At 32.8% G+C, this 16,402-nt stretch overlaps 1 protein-coding gene across 1 annotated transcript; it reads left to right on the forward strand.

The window, feature by feature from the left end:
• Window positions 1-7,706: 7,706 nt before the first annotated feature.
• On the forward strand, window positions 7,707-15,338 carry LOC133199193 (ficolin-1-like). Its single transcript, XM_061335041.1, has 4 exons — window positions 7,707-7,748; window positions 7,851-7,947; window positions 13,114-13,278; window positions 15,106-15,338. Exons 1-4 carry the CDS (start codon window positions 7,722-7,724, stop codon window positions 15,336-15,338), a joined length of 522 nt encoding a protein of 173 aa, XP_061191025.1. The 5' UTR covers window positions 7,707-7,721.
• The last annotated feature ends 1,064 nt before the right edge of the window (window positions 15,339-16,402 follow it).

Raw genomic sequence — 16,402 nt, forward strand, 5'->3', positions numbered from 1 at the left:
CTTTCAAGGAAGACGGTAATAAAAATGATCAGAATTTATTCTTCACTTCTGCTTGCTCCAATTTAAAGTTTCACGCTAAAAATAAAAGTCGCTTGACCTTGACATTGTTGGCATTCACGATAGCAACAAAGTGGTATAGATACAACCTTTGTTTTTCCGGCACTTACATTTTGCAGTTCTTTTCATGTTTTACAGTGCAATCGAGTTGTCAAAACTTTGCTTTAGTCAGATTTCACATAAATCTTTTGTTTTTTGATGCAATTATCTTAAAAGAAACACATTATTTTGACTCATTATGTTACTTTAAGATTTCTGTCGGGATTTTAAATATCGGAAAATATTAAGAGGCAACCATATTTCAGGGGACCGGTTTTTTTTAGAAGTTTCACCGACAACAGAAACATGATATAACGTTTCAGTCTTAACTTCTATTTTACATCATGAAATATGGAAATAACGAACAGTTATCAAGCTCAATTAACACAATTAAAACAATACCAATCGGGAGCAAAGCAAAAACGGATCTCTAAAAGATCAGAAGTGGAATCAGGAGGAGTGAGCATCCCCTGCCAACCGGTCACATCCGCCGTGTACTCCTTGCCATGATCGGTAAATAACGGAAAATCTGTCGACAATTCAATGTGTAAATAATGGCCTAACAATTAGTATGAAGAACGTCAGTCAGCATACGACTCAATGACAGATTGTATTTACTGACAAGGAAATTGTATTGACCGTAGAACTTACAAAATGATTTCTTCAAACGAGAAAGTTGATATTCTTGTTTCATCACCTTGTTTGTCAATAACTTACCTCGTTTTAGAAATTGTTCGTACGTAGAGCATGCTCTTGCGTATCGAATCAACTGAGAGACATACACCCCAAACGCAGGTGATAAGGGTATATTGCTGCATAGTTAGGGAAGTTGACGATGGAAAAGTTAAAGTCATCACGTTTATCATAAAGGTTTGCTGTTAGATTTCCATTAACGTCTTTTTCTAGTAAAATATCCAAATATGAAACAGTTGTGTCGGACGCTGTGGTATCTTTTATTTCATGCTCACTGGGATATATCGTGTCGATATAGGAATGGACATAATTATTGCTAATTGATAATTCGTCGTATATATCGAAATGTCGAGTTGAAGGCCGCCATAAGAGATTTCTTTTTCTCATGTGTAAGATTTTTAATAAATTCTGCTTCATATGAATACAAAAATATGTCTTCTAACAACAGGGCGCAATTGGTACCCATGCGAATCCCAACAGATTGTTGGAAGACCTGGTTTCCAAAAACCACATCGATATTGTCAATCAGAAACTCAAGCATCTTTTTAATATCAGATTCAGAGTATTTGTATGTACAAACAGAATACATTTTAACAAAATTAACGAGTTCCATTTGTATTGAAAAAGCAGCTGTTACTGACGTCAAAATGTCTGTACTTTAAGGACAAGGTATGGTAACGGCCAAATCTGGCCCCTTATTTGATGTAAAAATCAGAACACAGTTAAAATTGTGAAAATTTGTAGTTAAGAACTAAAAATGAAGCTTGTTTAAAAACCAGCACTAATTTTGATTCAAAGCTTACACGGAGGCTACAAGAGGGTGACGAAGTAGGACATTTTTCCCGAATTTCCTCAATTCTGGTCGAATTTTGTCAAATTTTAGATACTTTTCACTTCGGGAATCATAGAGCACAAGCTTGCCTATCTGGGATTTTTATACATAAAATGCATCTGTTACAAGTGTATGAAATATATAAATTTGGTAGATAGGCAAGCTTGTGCTCTATGTTTTCTGAACCAAAATGCACTGTAAAATCGATGAAAATTTGCATAAAAATGAGAAAATTCGAAAATTGACATTTTCTGACCTTCCTGTGACCTCGGTGTATTCCATAACTTAGAAACTATACTCATTTTGTGACAAGAGTGACAACGGGTTTAAAACTGATAAACTGTTGCATCATTCTAAAAGACACCCCAAACCAGGGACCAAAAAGGGGCTTTAGCCTGTCTTGTCCTTTATCGTCGGCAATAGTTGTATACAGAGTTGAAAAGTCGCAAATTTCTTTCGCCTATTCACACTTTCTCAATCAGAAGTCATGATGACATATCTTATTAATTTAAGTGTATACAACTTTCACATGCATGCTTAGTTTACATGTCATTGTAATATTTTAATTATTGTATTTAATGGAAACCGGATACAGCAATGTCTGTTCATTGCATAGTTTCTTTGTGGAACCTTCTTACTTTGAATTGGTGAAGAGAAAACACATGCCTTAACTTTACTTAGAATTACATTTATATGGAATGTTCTATCTCCAGACAAATAGCCAAGCAATGAAATTAGAATAATTGCCCTCCGTAAGAAAAAAATTCTTTGTTATTTTTAGTCAAACCGCTAATCGGTTTTATTTCGTAAATAAGGATTAAGTTCTGATATAAAACAACATACACATTTTAAGAAAAAAAAATAATTGAAAAGTTAATACATACATTGCATAATTGATCCGCTATAAAATCATAATATTATTATATTATTCTAGTGATATTTCTTTTTGGTGACTAATAAGCCGTAGGGGGGAAAATTGACGGAGTGGAAGACGTTATAAGCCTGAGATTCATGAGTTGTTAAATTTCTATTATCAAAATGATTTCTTTCCTTAATGTTTCGTTTCAATCTTTTTTTCTTCAAAACACACATTGTCATCGACTCCTGCAACTACATGTAGGCGTAAAGGCAGGTCGGGCATATTTTTTCAAAGCCAAATTTTAAAACAAAAATAGAAGAGTTATTCGCATGATAGTAAAGGATCATATATCTGTTAAATTTTGTGATGGCTTTCCAGATTTTAAAATGCAATGTGAAGATAACGAACAGTAAGCATGCTCAAAGTTCAATCAAACAATACAAATTGTAAGCAGGACACGGACCTCTTATAACAGAGGTGGAACCAGGTGTCATGAAGGAGTGAGCATCTCCGTCGACCGGTCACACCCACCGTGTGTTCTTTGTCAAGATCAGGTAGACACTGTTTCATATGTAACACTCTTGTGGATAAAACATTAGCTTATATTGTTTGAATATACCTTTTGGAAAATTTTTGCTCTGAAACCTTTTCATTCTATATTTTCCATTTTTTTTATGAAAAGTTTGCAAATCAAATTCCTGATTAAGATCCGCCCATTATTCAATAATTGTAAACTTGGCATATGCATTCAATAAAGGGAATGATTGATGGAATATATCTGGTTACTAGTTTTTAAAGAGACAACCTCTATTATTGTTCTACCTTTCAGCTGATTATGCCTTATAATCCAATGCGATTTTCACGCACAAAGAGGATGATTACGTACAGGACATTGTTTTGGGCTTTGGTCATAGCATTGGTTAGATATTCCACTTCATTATCAAGGCGCTACACTGCTAAACTAGATTTAGACAATAATATATTTCAGGGAAACCTCTTGACTGAATACGACGCTCATTCACTAATTATGTGTTCTACAATGTGTGGTCAGGAGTGTACATACTTTGGTGTCAATTTACAAAGAAAGAAATGTCGCCTCCACACGGGATGTCATTCAACTAATTTAACAATACAGGAAGTTGGATGGAGATACTATGGCCAGGAAACTGAAGGTATAATCGTATATACACCGTCTATAAGTCGGTTAACTTATAAGTCGTTTAAATTTTTTTTTAGATTACTTCAGAGTAATATACCATTGACCGGCTTATAAGCTCGTACTTTTTTTGCCAGAATCTGTTGTCAATTTAAAATTTTCATCCTTTTGATTTACCTTTTCAAAGTATGTTTTGGGGTATTACATCGATATTTGTTATTAACAATTTAAACAAATGTATTAGCATGAAATTCTGTTTTATGCTTATAGTAACCTTGGATCTTCCTTTCCTTTATTAGATTAGGTTACGTCCTTTATAAACAATTATCGTTAGAGTTGTTTCAGAACTACTATTTTTCCTCTTCCAGAAAATATACAAAAATTTCTAGGGCACAAGATTTGAAACAAAATTTAATTCACCCAAACCCGACTTACAGGCAAGTATACATGGAACCTATTTCAAATGCAGCTTACCTCTGATATGAGTGAAACATTCTGGTAAGAGACGTTGAACAACAAATAATCATTTAATCAATTACAGTTCAATTATCAGCTCTATGTATATATGAATAATATAAGAAAGAAAAGAACATTAAAAGACAGCGGCAAGGTGGAGAAAGAAACTAATTGGGACTGATGTAGTTCCATGATATCGTTCGATGAAGGCGTAAAAAACGATCATTTGTAAAGAGCCATAGCTGCCTTACCGACGACACGGCCGACTCAAGAATTTAAAAGGAAATCACCTGTTTCTATTTATAGATATACTGTACCTTTTCAATTCATGACCAAACTATGTAATATGGTTTGAGGACGAGTATTATATTTTCATAGTTGCAAGTATGTCAAATGACATTCATTTTACTTGTTCAATACTCTAATTCTGAGACAAAAGATTTACGAAGAAAACCAACAAAAATAAAACAAGTTGCTATGAATTTGCAAACTTTAATAAAAGTTAAGGACTGTCTTTTCCCGAGATACTTTCAAAGTGTAATGTGTATATTATATCTTTCTGAAATTGTGTATTTTATAAAACATAAAGAAAAACGTAGAAAAGATACACAAAGAAAAAAAATTTAAAAAAAAAACTGGAAAATTTGGGGCTCGAACTCGCGATCACCATATTTACATTTCTTCAATCATACCGCTGCGCCAACGAAGTCCATGATGACAAGTTGATAAATTTAAGACAGATTACTAAATCTTACGATTATATGAGAAGTAAAATTTAATATATATTTTCATCATTTTCACCATGAAGACCACCTTTAACCAAAATTATCTAAAGGGAATGAAGTGCAGACATATCCAAATAAAATTATTCAAAAGTTGTTTTTCTGGTTAAGGGTGGTCTTCGACAACAGTTTGTCATCGTTAGGTGGATACCTCAATATTTACTATATATTCTATACAAACTGGATATTTTTCAAATTTATCATATGAGGGAACTATTAACATTTAAATATCATTATTGTGTGATTTGGTTTTACGCATGTATAAACTAAGACTGTATGACAAAATTTTGGTTAAAAAATGTATTTAAGAAATCACTAGTAGAGTAGGCGAAAATGCCTATCAAATGCGCTATGGCTCTTAATTGACAATAAACAATAGATAATTCTCATGAACTGTAACTACAGTGTAAAGAGGATATTCAAAAAGAATCCTTTACGATAATGCATGCGGTAGGAAAAAAGAGTAACAAGTTAAATACTGTTAAATAAACGAGAAAAGCCTAAGGCACGCATTTTGATTGGGGAACCCAGAGAAAGAGAGAGGATTATCAGTTGTTGATCAGTTAGGATCTTACCTTAAATTGGCAGGAAGTTTGGTTATATCTGTTACAATAATATTCTAAAACATAAATTTATGTTCAAATGATAATTATTAGCAATGTATGTAAATATTAAAACACTTAGGAATCGAAATTAGTTAACATAGGTCTGATAAAGCGAAAACCTCGCTTAGTATGTTTTATGGCACCTTATAAAACATCCTAATGTAGTACATAGACAGGTTTTTAAAAGACTACACTCTTACTTAAGATCCAACTTTGAAAAAAATCTAGGCAAGCTTTTTGTTACGAATTAAAAGTTACAAGTTCATAATTGTTAACATAAAGTTTAATTAAAACAAAGGGACAAAACTTCTGGAAAAAATTTACAAAAATGATTCTAAAACTTTCTGCTTATTGTTAACAAGAAGGATAATGAAAAATCACTACAGTAGATCCAATGTTAAGTATATTATTTTAGTTTTAAAGAAGTCAAAGTAAACACTAGTTGCAGGTGCAAGGCTTCTAGGCCGAGAACTTGTCAACATGCATAGAATCACTCCTAAGTGGAATATTGAATATAATATAAGGCAATAGATAAGTATAAAATAAATATTTTACTGATTGAAATGATGGGCAGGGAAGTCGTACGTGTAAATGCATTTTTATGGTTTTATGGGTGATATTAAGAATGTATAAATTTAAGAGAAAACAGCGTTGCCCTTTTCTGGAATAATTTACCGTAAAAATTAAAATCATGAAGAGAATAGCAAATTCTAATTTTTAAAATCTTTCTTCATTATTTTTATGCCATATTTGTGGCAGGCTAGAAGAATATCACTAAAAAGGATCTTGGTTAAAAATTCATAGATGTAACTTTATTTCCAATTTTGCTGCAAAAATACAAAGATCATCAGTAAGAATACATACATTTGATTAAATTACACAGTTATGGAAATCATGATCGATTTATTGCATAGATCCTGATAATGAAAAAAATCACTATTTTTTATCTGCTTTGATGGCTTCATTAAATATTTGTCAGAGAGCTTCAGATGAAGTTGAAATGATATTGAGTTATCAAAAAAGTATATCAATGAATTGGATCCAATATTCAGATATTTATTTCTCTCAAGAAAGATGTGAGTGCATGCACAAAAAACTTTTGCCTGGACACTGACCTAGTAAAAAAGACTGTTAGACTTCACATGTACAACGTCCTTGGCATTTAAAAATTATTTTAAATATCTTCTTACATTTACTTATTATAACTCACTACATGTAAAAGTGTACGATACATCTCAATACAGAAATTATATATGCATGTAGTACCAAATATAGAGTAAAATAGAGTGTTAAAGGTCAGAAAACATATTCGCAATATGTGTATTATTATATTATATATTTAAAGAAAAAGATTGGAATTTGAATCCGTTTTTTCTTACTTACCGAAGGTCATTTAAATATTACCTCATTCTCTTTAAGGATTCAGATTTTTTGCCTAAGGAGTGTGGCATACATGAGCAAAGATTTTCTGTCAACTCGTTTTAATGCAAAATGATGTTTTATACTTCATGCATCGTATGTAATAATTAAAACTAAGGGGATAATAGTCAATTTGTTGTGCTGTCATGGACCCCCCCCCCTTCCCCCTTCCAAAAAATGTAAAAATTTTAATTTTTTACATGAGGATTTTCATTTAATTGTTTTCTAAAAAATATCTTTTAAATTAACAGTATTAATAATAAACATTTTTGGAGGAAGAAAATTGGAGAATGTATCTATAAGCATTGAATCCTTCTTTGTAGATGTCGTCGGTCTTATAACAGCACATGTTCGTGTCGACATATGATCAAAGCGCATTTCTCAATTTGTCGGAACGGATATGTGCTGCAAGTACTTGCTTAAGGACTTAGGAATTTTTATATTATACCCTGGTGTCCAAATGTAAAGATATTTCCAATAATCTGATTCATATTTTTGTAATCTTGTATATATATAATCATATTAGTAAAAAAAATTAAAAAAAAAAAACTTTTTAAAAAAATATTTTAGAAAATGCTTTGATATCTTAAATTGATAAGTTATCTTAATAAATTTTACACTTTCATCTTTTCAAAACTGAATTTTGTTGTGCTTTGAATTGTGCTTGGTATCTACAAATAATTGATCAATAAATTTTCATTGATAAATTGCAGAAAATCGTCGTCCAATGAACTGTAAAAATTTGTTTGCTGACTGTCATACAATATCTGGTGTTTATACGATTTATCCCTGGAATACTCGTTCAGTTGATGTACACTGTGATATGGACACACAAGATGGAGGTTGGACGGTTAGTTTTATAACTGATATATTACTGCATGAAATTATAACAGATGGAATTCTTGGAGTAATTGAAAAAAAAATGTTATCAAAGTTTTTTTCTGTTAAATAGGTTATTCAGAGGCGTTTTGACGGAACAATCGATTTCAGCAGACCGTGGAACGAGTACAAAGAAGGATTTGGTTCAGTGCATTCTTCTTATTGGATAGGTAATTATATACATGTAATCCTTTCTTTTAATGTATCTCGACCCTTTGTATTTCACGTCATTTTGGATAATCTTTCATTTATTAAAATTTTTATATCAAAGTGGCATTAGTTTTGTAGATATGTTATTAAATATTTACTATAACTAACAACGTTAAGTTAAAGATACTACAAATAAAACTTCCATTAAATTCCTTATATCGGAGATTCCTTATATTCTTAAAAATGTGTATACATAATAAATATACATTTATTTTCTCTGAAATCCAAAATTAATTAATACCTATAGCAAACATCCAGTTAAAAATGCTAAATCTAAATTATCTTATTTGAACTTTTTTCAGCATTTTGATAATACACTTTCCCAAAAAAGTTTGCGATTTGACCATATACTTCTGTCCATTTCTTTATGCTTAGGCTGTAACCTACATAATTTTATGATTATTCCTCACATACTCTCCCAAAAAAGAAACACAACAACGAGGGGTTATCTGACGTTATCTAACTGGATTCTGACGCCCTGAATACAAATCGACATTAACTGTGCATCTTTCATCTGAATCCTTTTGGGTGTTTAAAACAAGTACTCTCTAGGTTCTATACCAGTTTTTCCAGGTGCGAAACTATATAGAATGTTGGAAAAAGAAACCCTTTCCCCTTTTTGACGTCAATTGTTTGGGCATTTAATTTAAAAATGTATTTATTACAGTTATAGTAACACGTGTGTCGATCGAACACGTGTTTATTTATCTATATTTATACCGGAAACAAATTTTCATTGCTTAGCTATTTTAGAAATGGAACCTGTTAAACAGGTTTATCCATTCTCACCAGTTTTACAAGTAAACCCTATTCGAAGGCTCTCACTTCGTGCAGTTTAGACATGGCACTCACCCACCCACACTCTCAGTACTTTATATGTATGCTCATATTATCTTTTTCTCGTTATTACAGAGAATGGACTTTACAGCAATTTGATTTACAGAAGAGTGTTTTTTGGGGGGGTATGATATTGAAAAATAAACAGTACCCTTGAGAGCGCTTCTGTACCTACACACTGTTTATTTATGGTATAAATTATTTATGTTCGGTTGAGTGTGAACGAATACGTTCTATTTCCATTAGTGAACTCTTCAAAATAAGAGGCGCGTTTGGTCGTCTGACTGGGACAGCATGGCGGTGCGGATAATGCAAAACATGCCAATCGCAATCCAATTTTAAATGTTAAATGTATTTGTCATTCCAATTAAAGAATAGAAGAACTAGAAGACATATATAAGAGAGCAAGAACCCTAAATTTATCATCCATTAGTAAAAAAAATACGACATTTCCGAGGCATGTGCATTGTATTTAGATGTACCATAAGATGAATAGATACATACGATCAACAATAGATATAAATTGTTGTCATTCCTAATCTTGATGTATATAAAGTCCACAACAATAAAATATATTTCATTTGCATTTTCAACATATTGTTTACATATTTATGTTACGTTTGTCCCAGAAATCCCGCGAGATTTGTACGTTTTCCGACTTTTTCACAAAAGAGCGCACTAAGAAGTATAACTCTTCCATAGTGGAAATAGAACGTATTAGAACATAATTTAAAGTAAAATTTAATATAACTTACAGAATGGGATAAAAATTACAAATTTAACGGGAAAAATTATGTCACACTACATACCAGAATGAACGGGGTTTTTCGATGACAAATGCTCATATCAAAAGAGTTTTTCTCAGTTACACTCAGGTAGAAGAAAACCGTATTTGAGGTTGCACCGCCTGGACATACCCTTGCTAGCAAAAAACATTAACAATTTATTTAAAAATTATGGTTTATTAAATAGATAGAAAGATGATGCTAACTAAATTAAATAGATAGAAAGATGACGCTAACTAAATAGATTAAAATCATTGATGTACCTAAAGCGGCTTTAATTTTATGGCGTTAGTCCACGAATTCTTTGATAACCCCTTGTATATTCAGTTTAAATCTATTTTATTACACTTTTATTACACTTAATATTTATGCAAAGGGTTTAACTTTATCATGGTGATAGTCTTTTTGTTCATTAAAATGATCATAAGCACAAATTACAAACAAATGTCTCATATGAATCATTATCTGTTGTGATCAACTTTAAGGTAGTCCGATCCTCAGGTTCTGAATATCAGACATTGGCTAATTGCAAATTCTCACAAAATGTCTCTGAATTCTCAGAGTAATGTGAATTTACCCAGGTATTTCTTCAAACTTCATCATTTAAGTAACTCATGTTATGTAGGGAAAAATAACAATTCTCAAATAAATTTTCATGAAATGCAAATAAAAACACTTCATATGCATTTTCTAATGAGCATGTATCAACAAATATATTTTACTTAAAAAAAATGGTACATGTATCCAGGCATTTGCAGAAAATCGTGTATTGTTATGCTAATGCAGTACCTTACTTCTTCTATTTACTTCAATTGTTATACGTGTATAATACATAGTGTAAAAAGTTTTTACTATCATTGTAAAACATCACGGATAACTTTTAATATCATATCTTGGTAATAAACATTGGTATCTAAAGCTAGATTAAAGGAAATATGATTTCTCTAAAAATGAATTTATTTCTGTACTTTAATGGGTTACAAATGTCAACTTTTTACAAAACCGTATCGTAGACTTCTAGGAACCTTGAATCGTACTGAGATGCATAAAATGAATATTATTGCATTAAAAATTTCAATTTCGAGCTTCAATATGAGGCTTCTTCTTAAAATAATAAAATTAAGAGTTATCCTTCAAAGCTGAGGAGTGGATATCTCAAGTTTGCTTGGAACTCAGCTCTGAGTTCTCTCCGCATTGATCAAATTAAACGCTGAATTCGAACCTGAGGAATTCTTTTTCATTCCTCCCGAAGTGCCTGCTGTAGTTGGAGAAGGGATTGCCGGGGGGTTGTCGCATGCGCACGCGCTTATCCAACTGGTCCAAAAAATGTTCAGTTTGATTCAAATCCGGGGAACTGGATGGCCATGGTAACACAGTGACATTGTGATTGTCAAAAAAGTCAACTGTAGCACTTGCAGTGTGCGGCCTGTTATCATTCTGAAAAATCTCCCTTCCAGTATTGAAGACTGGAAGAAGGTATTGTTAAAGAATTTTACCTCGATACCTCTGAGTTGTTAAGTTGCCTGGAATGTGAACCAACTTTTTTGGTTCTATGAATTTGCGACCCACACCATAACACTGTCGCCACGGAATTTGTCAATTTGTACTACACAACTACTTTCATAACGTTCATCATAAACTTGCATACGACCATCTCGATGCTGAAGTAAAAATTTGCATTCCTCGCTGAACCAAAGTCTTCGCCACTTTCTCAGGGCCTAGTTACTAACAGTGTTGCACCATCTGAGTCGTGCACGTCTATGCTCTCTTCTCAGTATAAGACCAAAGTCAGGTCGTCTGGCTCGCAGTCCAAACTCTAGCAGGCGATTGCGTATTGTCTGTGCTGATAGTCTGCGAAGACCAGGTTTGCGGGATACAGTCTCTCTTGCTGTAACTATCCTGCTGCGTATATGTAATATAAGAATGCAGCGATTCTGTTGTTCTGTTGTAATGCGTGGGCGACCAATTCGCTGCCTATCATTGTGGATCCAGGCTGTTGGTACCTGTCGAAGACGTAAATTGTACTCCTGTTGACATTATAATGTTGAGCAACTGCATACTGAGACTCCTTAGATTCAAGACGTCTTATAGCGATATTGCGCATAGCGACATCAATCTATGCATATCAATACGTCAACTGCAAGACACCAAGTTAAGGTATGTCACTCGTCAGCCTTTTAGAAAATTTCAGTCAGAACCTCTTACTTAAAATTATTTATTACAATTCAATCTTTATAATATATTTAAATTAAACAAAGTAAAATGTTCAACATTCAATTAAAAAACTGCTCAAAAATTCACAAAGAAGCAAGATTTATAAGGGACTATTTCTTGTGGCGGAAGGATATTTAGCAGAAAATTCTGCAAATCTACACATTTATTAAATTTAATATCTTGGAACTTTAGCCTCAAATACTTTTACTCAGAGAATATTTTCCGTTATGATACGCCTGGAATATTAGATATAGGTCTCAATTTATATTTGTATAACAAAATTTACACCTTCGCTCAACAAACATTGCCAAGAAATGAAGATATATATTACGGAAGTCGAGATAAAATTTACACAGTTTTTTTTTTTTTTTGCCTGAAAATCGCATAATTTGACCAATATTTCAAAATTTACATCACTGACCCAAACTTTTTCTTTCATTATTTTAAACTACTCGATACTTTTGACCGATCAGCAAATAAGTCGTAAAAAGTTTGATACAAGAAAATATTCTATTGCCTATTTAGATTTTTAATACCCAAAATATGAGACTTTTTTAGTGCAAAAAGGTCACACAATAATTTACGCGCATTAATTTGCATGATTTGTTCAATGATAAATATTATTCAAACTATTTTACGTAAAATAAGATTATGTTTATTGCCATGGTTACATCTCATAATATATGATAACGGTTAAAGTGATTGACCAAAGAGTTACAATTTAAGTGCAAAAAGGTCAACTTAATTGTACCGTAGCTCAGTTAGATGCACACTGACCCCCCATTTTCTCTGCGATTTTAAGTTATACTATATGAGTACTTATCCAAAATATACTTCTCAAAAAATCCTTGATATAACAAATTTCACGAGTGACATACCTTAACGGTTTTTTTTTCTTCAATTTTGCGATAATTTTATTGAACGCATACAATAAATGAGAAAAATTTGGGCGTGCAACTCGAGTCTTTATTTTTAAAGGTGGTCACCGAACATTGTTACTATTTTAAATATGGAACGGTAACAGTAGATCGCACACAAAATTTTTGCTATTTAAAGTATACCTATATCTCTATCGGAGGCAAAGTTTTTTTCCAATACAATTCATTTAATCTTCTCCAAAAAAATAATATTTCAAAAAGTATAACATGCGTTTTTTGTTTTTTGAGAGAGAGAGAGAGTATACAATACTTCTAATGATTATTCATGATACAAACATTTTAATTGAAATGTTGAAATTGATGATATTTTGTTATATTTTGATCCAATATATCATAAGCTATTTTATTATAGGAAATGACGTCATTCATCAATTAACCAAGAACAGACCGTCTCTGTACGTATCCATTACATTGACCAATGGAACCATTTTATATCAAAAGTACGAGACATTCTCTGTAAGCGATGAGACAGACAAATACAGACTTTACCTGGCTGGATCAACGGAAGGGACTTTAGGTGGGTCGTCGGTTTAATAATCTTGATGATTCTGAATTCCTTGAGTGGGTTGTTTATGCATTGGTGTGTTTCCTAGAGGTTAGTGGACCTCGGGGAAGATATTTTTAATTTTTGAACAGCATTTTGAAATCTTTATAAACCATGAGTCGGACGGACATTTCTTAGCTTGATTTTTCACTTGGACATTGACTATGCAGTGGGTTTATCTGTCAGCACAGTCGAAGCGACACTTCCTACCGTAGTCAATGTCAATTTATAGTCGAAAGAATTTAATTAAAATTTGTATTTAGATGTTATTATCTTAAGTTTCATTATGCAATGCAACTGCAGTGCACGAAAACGGTAATGAAATAGTCCATAACAAAGTAAATATAAAACACAAAATGATAAGGAGTCGAAGATCTTTATAAATAGGAGTCTTTTTTATCTATCTATAAATATATTTTTAAAAATGGTAAGGAGTCGTTTTATTATGTCATAACAGTGTAGACGGTTAATACAGGCCCGTAGGAAGCAATTTCACTTTGAGGGGGCACAACCATACATTTTCAGTTGAGGGGGCACTATCAACTACCAAAATTCCCTGACAAGTTATCAAACGTTATTATTGAGGGGGCACAAGCATATAGCAGCTGTTTTCTATAGTATTCTATATATCGGCAAAATTATTGGGGGGGGGGGACACGCCCCCCCCGGTTCCTACGGCCATGTAATACCGGTTTCTTTGAAATATTAGCATCATCAAGCCTAAGACGTTGTCCATCCATGTTAAAGTTAATTGTATATCAAACAGTCTAGCTCGTTTTCTTGACGTCATTTATGTTTATCGATCTAAAAGTACCGACGGCGTCATGTGATACATTGATTCAAATATAGGCATTACTTTCCTAGAAGGAGAGTAAATAATTATAAATTGACGTGTTTATAACGCGTTCTATTTCAATTGTGTAATTTAAAGCATTTCCCTTACTTTATTTGGTAAACTAAATAAATTTCCAACTTCATTTTTAACTGACAAGTGATAGCGTGTATATCGTTAAAATTCCGTATCTACGAGGGATGATCAAAAAGTTCGCGAACTATCGCTTTATTTAGAAAACCACAATTCAGATCAGAATGAAATTTGGCACATATAGTCATACACATGTTCTATAAATAACATGTTATGTAATATTTTGTTCCATGTTTGTGACGTCACAATTTGAGAATGACGTCAATATGTAGGTGACTTGTGACAAAAAATGATTGACTTAATCGTATTCGAGCAACGAACGGCTGTAAAGTTTAACGTGTTTCTTGGAAATTCCTTTGCAGTAGCATATAATAATTTGTACAATGTTTATGAAGACAAAAGACTTGCCAGAAAATCAATCATTTATTTGATTGATTTATTCAGTAAAGGAAGGAAGATGGTTAAAAATGATGTTTGTTTTTTTGCCCAGTGAAAGCAAGCTAGGGAAGAGATGTGTCCTTAGTCGCCAAGTTACAGTTAGAAAAATAGTTGAATATCTTAACAATAATATATTTATTAAATCCCTAAAATACCGTTTACTTTAGACTTTAATTTTAATTTATAACCTACCTATATGATGGATTTTTACTACAATTTCAATATATATATATATATATATATATATATATATATATATATATATATATATATATATATATATATATATGAAATTTTGAACTCTAAGAATGAAAGTTTATTTAACACTGGTATATATACTTCTGATAGGGATGTACTTCTGTATTCAGGAAAAAGACAACGAAAGATAAAAGAAATGTTATTGCTCTTTATCATATAGTTGTCTTGATTCTTTACAGGTGACAGCCTGCATCATCATAAGGGGATGTCTTTCAGTACTTCAGATTTAGACAACGACATGTGGAGTGCTAACTGTGCTGCGTACTACGGAGGAGGCTGGTGGTTTAACTCCTGTCACCATGCCTACCTCAACGGTCCCTGGTCTCCAGCAGTCTGGTCTAGACCTTGGTACCCTACAGTTGGTAATGGTAGAGAGATAAAGGAGACTCTCATAATGATAAAGCCTCACTAAGTATGTTGCACGATGTTTGTGACATGTAGTCCATATCACAATGCAGTCTTTCCAGATTTGTATATATTGCTTAAAGATTTTTTTTGAGATCGACCACTGTTTGTTATCGTCACCTTTTTCACTGACGACGATGAGAACATGGAAATAGCCTAACTAAATGTGTTAAGTGATATTAAAGACGTCTCCTTGATTCCCCCCTGTTACTGGTGGCCTCTCCTGCCAATAGTCTTTCTGTGTGAGTTGTTGTTTAGGTCGTGTCTGCGATATCCCATACTTACATGTACTTGAGACGGTGAGATAAAATACCTTAATGATGCTAAATTCTCACTAAGTGTGTTACATGATGTTTATGACGTGTCCTTGATATCGTACCGTTATTAGTGACACTGTTGTGTTACATGATGTTTATGACGCGTCCTTGATATCGTACCGTTATTAGTGACACTGTTGTGTTACATGATGTTTATGACGTGTCCTTGATATCGTACCGTTATTAGTGACACTGTTGTGTTACATGATGTTTATGACGTGTCCTTGATATCGTACCGTTATTAGTGACACTGTTGTGTTACATGATGTTTATGACGTGTCCTTGATATCGTACCGTTATTAGTGACACTGTTGTGTTACATGATGTTTATGACGTGTCCTTGATATCGTACCGTTATTAGTGACACTGTTGTGTTACATGATGTTTATGACGTGTCCTTGATATCGTACCGTTATTAGTGACGCTGTTGTGTTACATGATGTTTATGACGTGTCCTTGATATCGTACCGTTATTAGTGACGCTGTTGTGTTACATGATGTTTATGACGTGTCCTTGATACCGTACCGTTATTAGTGACGCTGTTGTGTTACATGATGTTTATGACGTGTCCTTGATACCGTACCGTTATTAGTGACACTGTTGTGTTACATGATGTTTATGACGCGTCCTTGATACCGTACCGTTATTAGTGACACTGTTGTGTTACATGATGTTTATGACGTGTCCTTGATACCGTACCGTTATTAGTGACACTGTTGTGTTACATGATGTTTATGACGTGTCCTTGATATC

This window comes from Saccostrea echinata, unplaced genomic scaffold, assembly GCF_033153115.1.
Source record: "Saccostrea echinata isolate AGI-Se365-2 ecotype Australia unplaced genomic scaffold, CSIRO_AGI_Sech_v1 ptg000033l, whole genome shotgun sequence".
NCBI lineage: Eukaryota > Metazoa > Mollusca > Bivalvia > Ostreida > Ostreidae > Saccostrea > Saccostrea echinata.